The sequence below is a fragment of the Hylobates moloch genome, unplaced genomic scaffold, assembly GCF_009828535.3.
Source record: "Hylobates moloch isolate HMO894 unplaced genomic scaffold, HMol_V3 SCAFFOLD_2998, whole genome shotgun sequence".
NCBI classification, from domain to species: Eukaryota; Metazoa; Chordata; class Mammalia; order Primates; family Hylobatidae; genus Hylobates; species Hylobates moloch.
The window spans coordinates 354-1,002 of NW_026655273.1; the positions used below are offsets into that span (position 1 = coordinate 354).

General features: G+C 58.4%; 1 protein-coding gene across 1 annotated transcript; it reads right to left on the reverse strand.

Annotated features, from left to right (window-relative positions):
- Positions 1-204: 204 nt before the first annotated feature.
- On the reverse strand, positions 205-449 carry LOC116465102 (multidrug resistance-associated protein 1-like; the record flags this gene model as incomplete). Its single annotated transcript, XM_032754277.2, has 1 exon — positions 205-449. A coding segment is annotated over exon 1 (245 nt), but the record flags the coding sequence as incomplete, so codon positions are not given.
- Between the last annotated feature and the right edge of the window lie 200 nt (positions 450-649).

The window sequence follows — 649 nt, forward strand, 5'->3', positions numbered from 1 at the left end:
CCCCGGGCACTGCATGTCTACAGCGCCGCTGTCTGCTCTGAATGATTCATCTGTCCTCCGCGCTCATCAAGCCTCTCCATCCTTTCTGCAAAGGCCCGGGTTTGGCTTTATACGCAGCTCAAGGTGCAAGGAAGAGATCGAGGCAAAGGGACAAGGTGCTAAGGCAGCCTCCTCCGCCCCCTCCTGCAGGCCCACCACGCCCACCTGTTGGCCACGATGCTGGGGTAATAGGCCTTCTGGTTCTCGTCCACCTTCAGGTCACTCTGGTGGATGAAGCGCTCCTGCTCCTCGAAGGCTCGAATGACGCTGACCCCCAGCAAGGTCTCGTTGAAATGGGAATAGACCGGGGAGCGGCTGACCGACTCGAGGCGCTTCAGCTGCCGGGAGGAGGCCACGTAGAACCTCTGGGGTAGAGAACAGACACGGGGAGTTGATGAAGGCTCCCTCATGCCATCCTCCCAGGGCAGGGCTGTGCTGGAGAAAGTCTAGACGTAACCGATACCTCCAAGAGGCAAAATGCTAGAGTCGGGCTGCCCTCACAGGGATGCCCACTCACCTGGTGAACCACAGGCACAGCACCACCAATGACAAGGACAGTGACAATAATAGCTCATGCTTATACAAAGCCCACAGCCCCAGGCATCGTTCT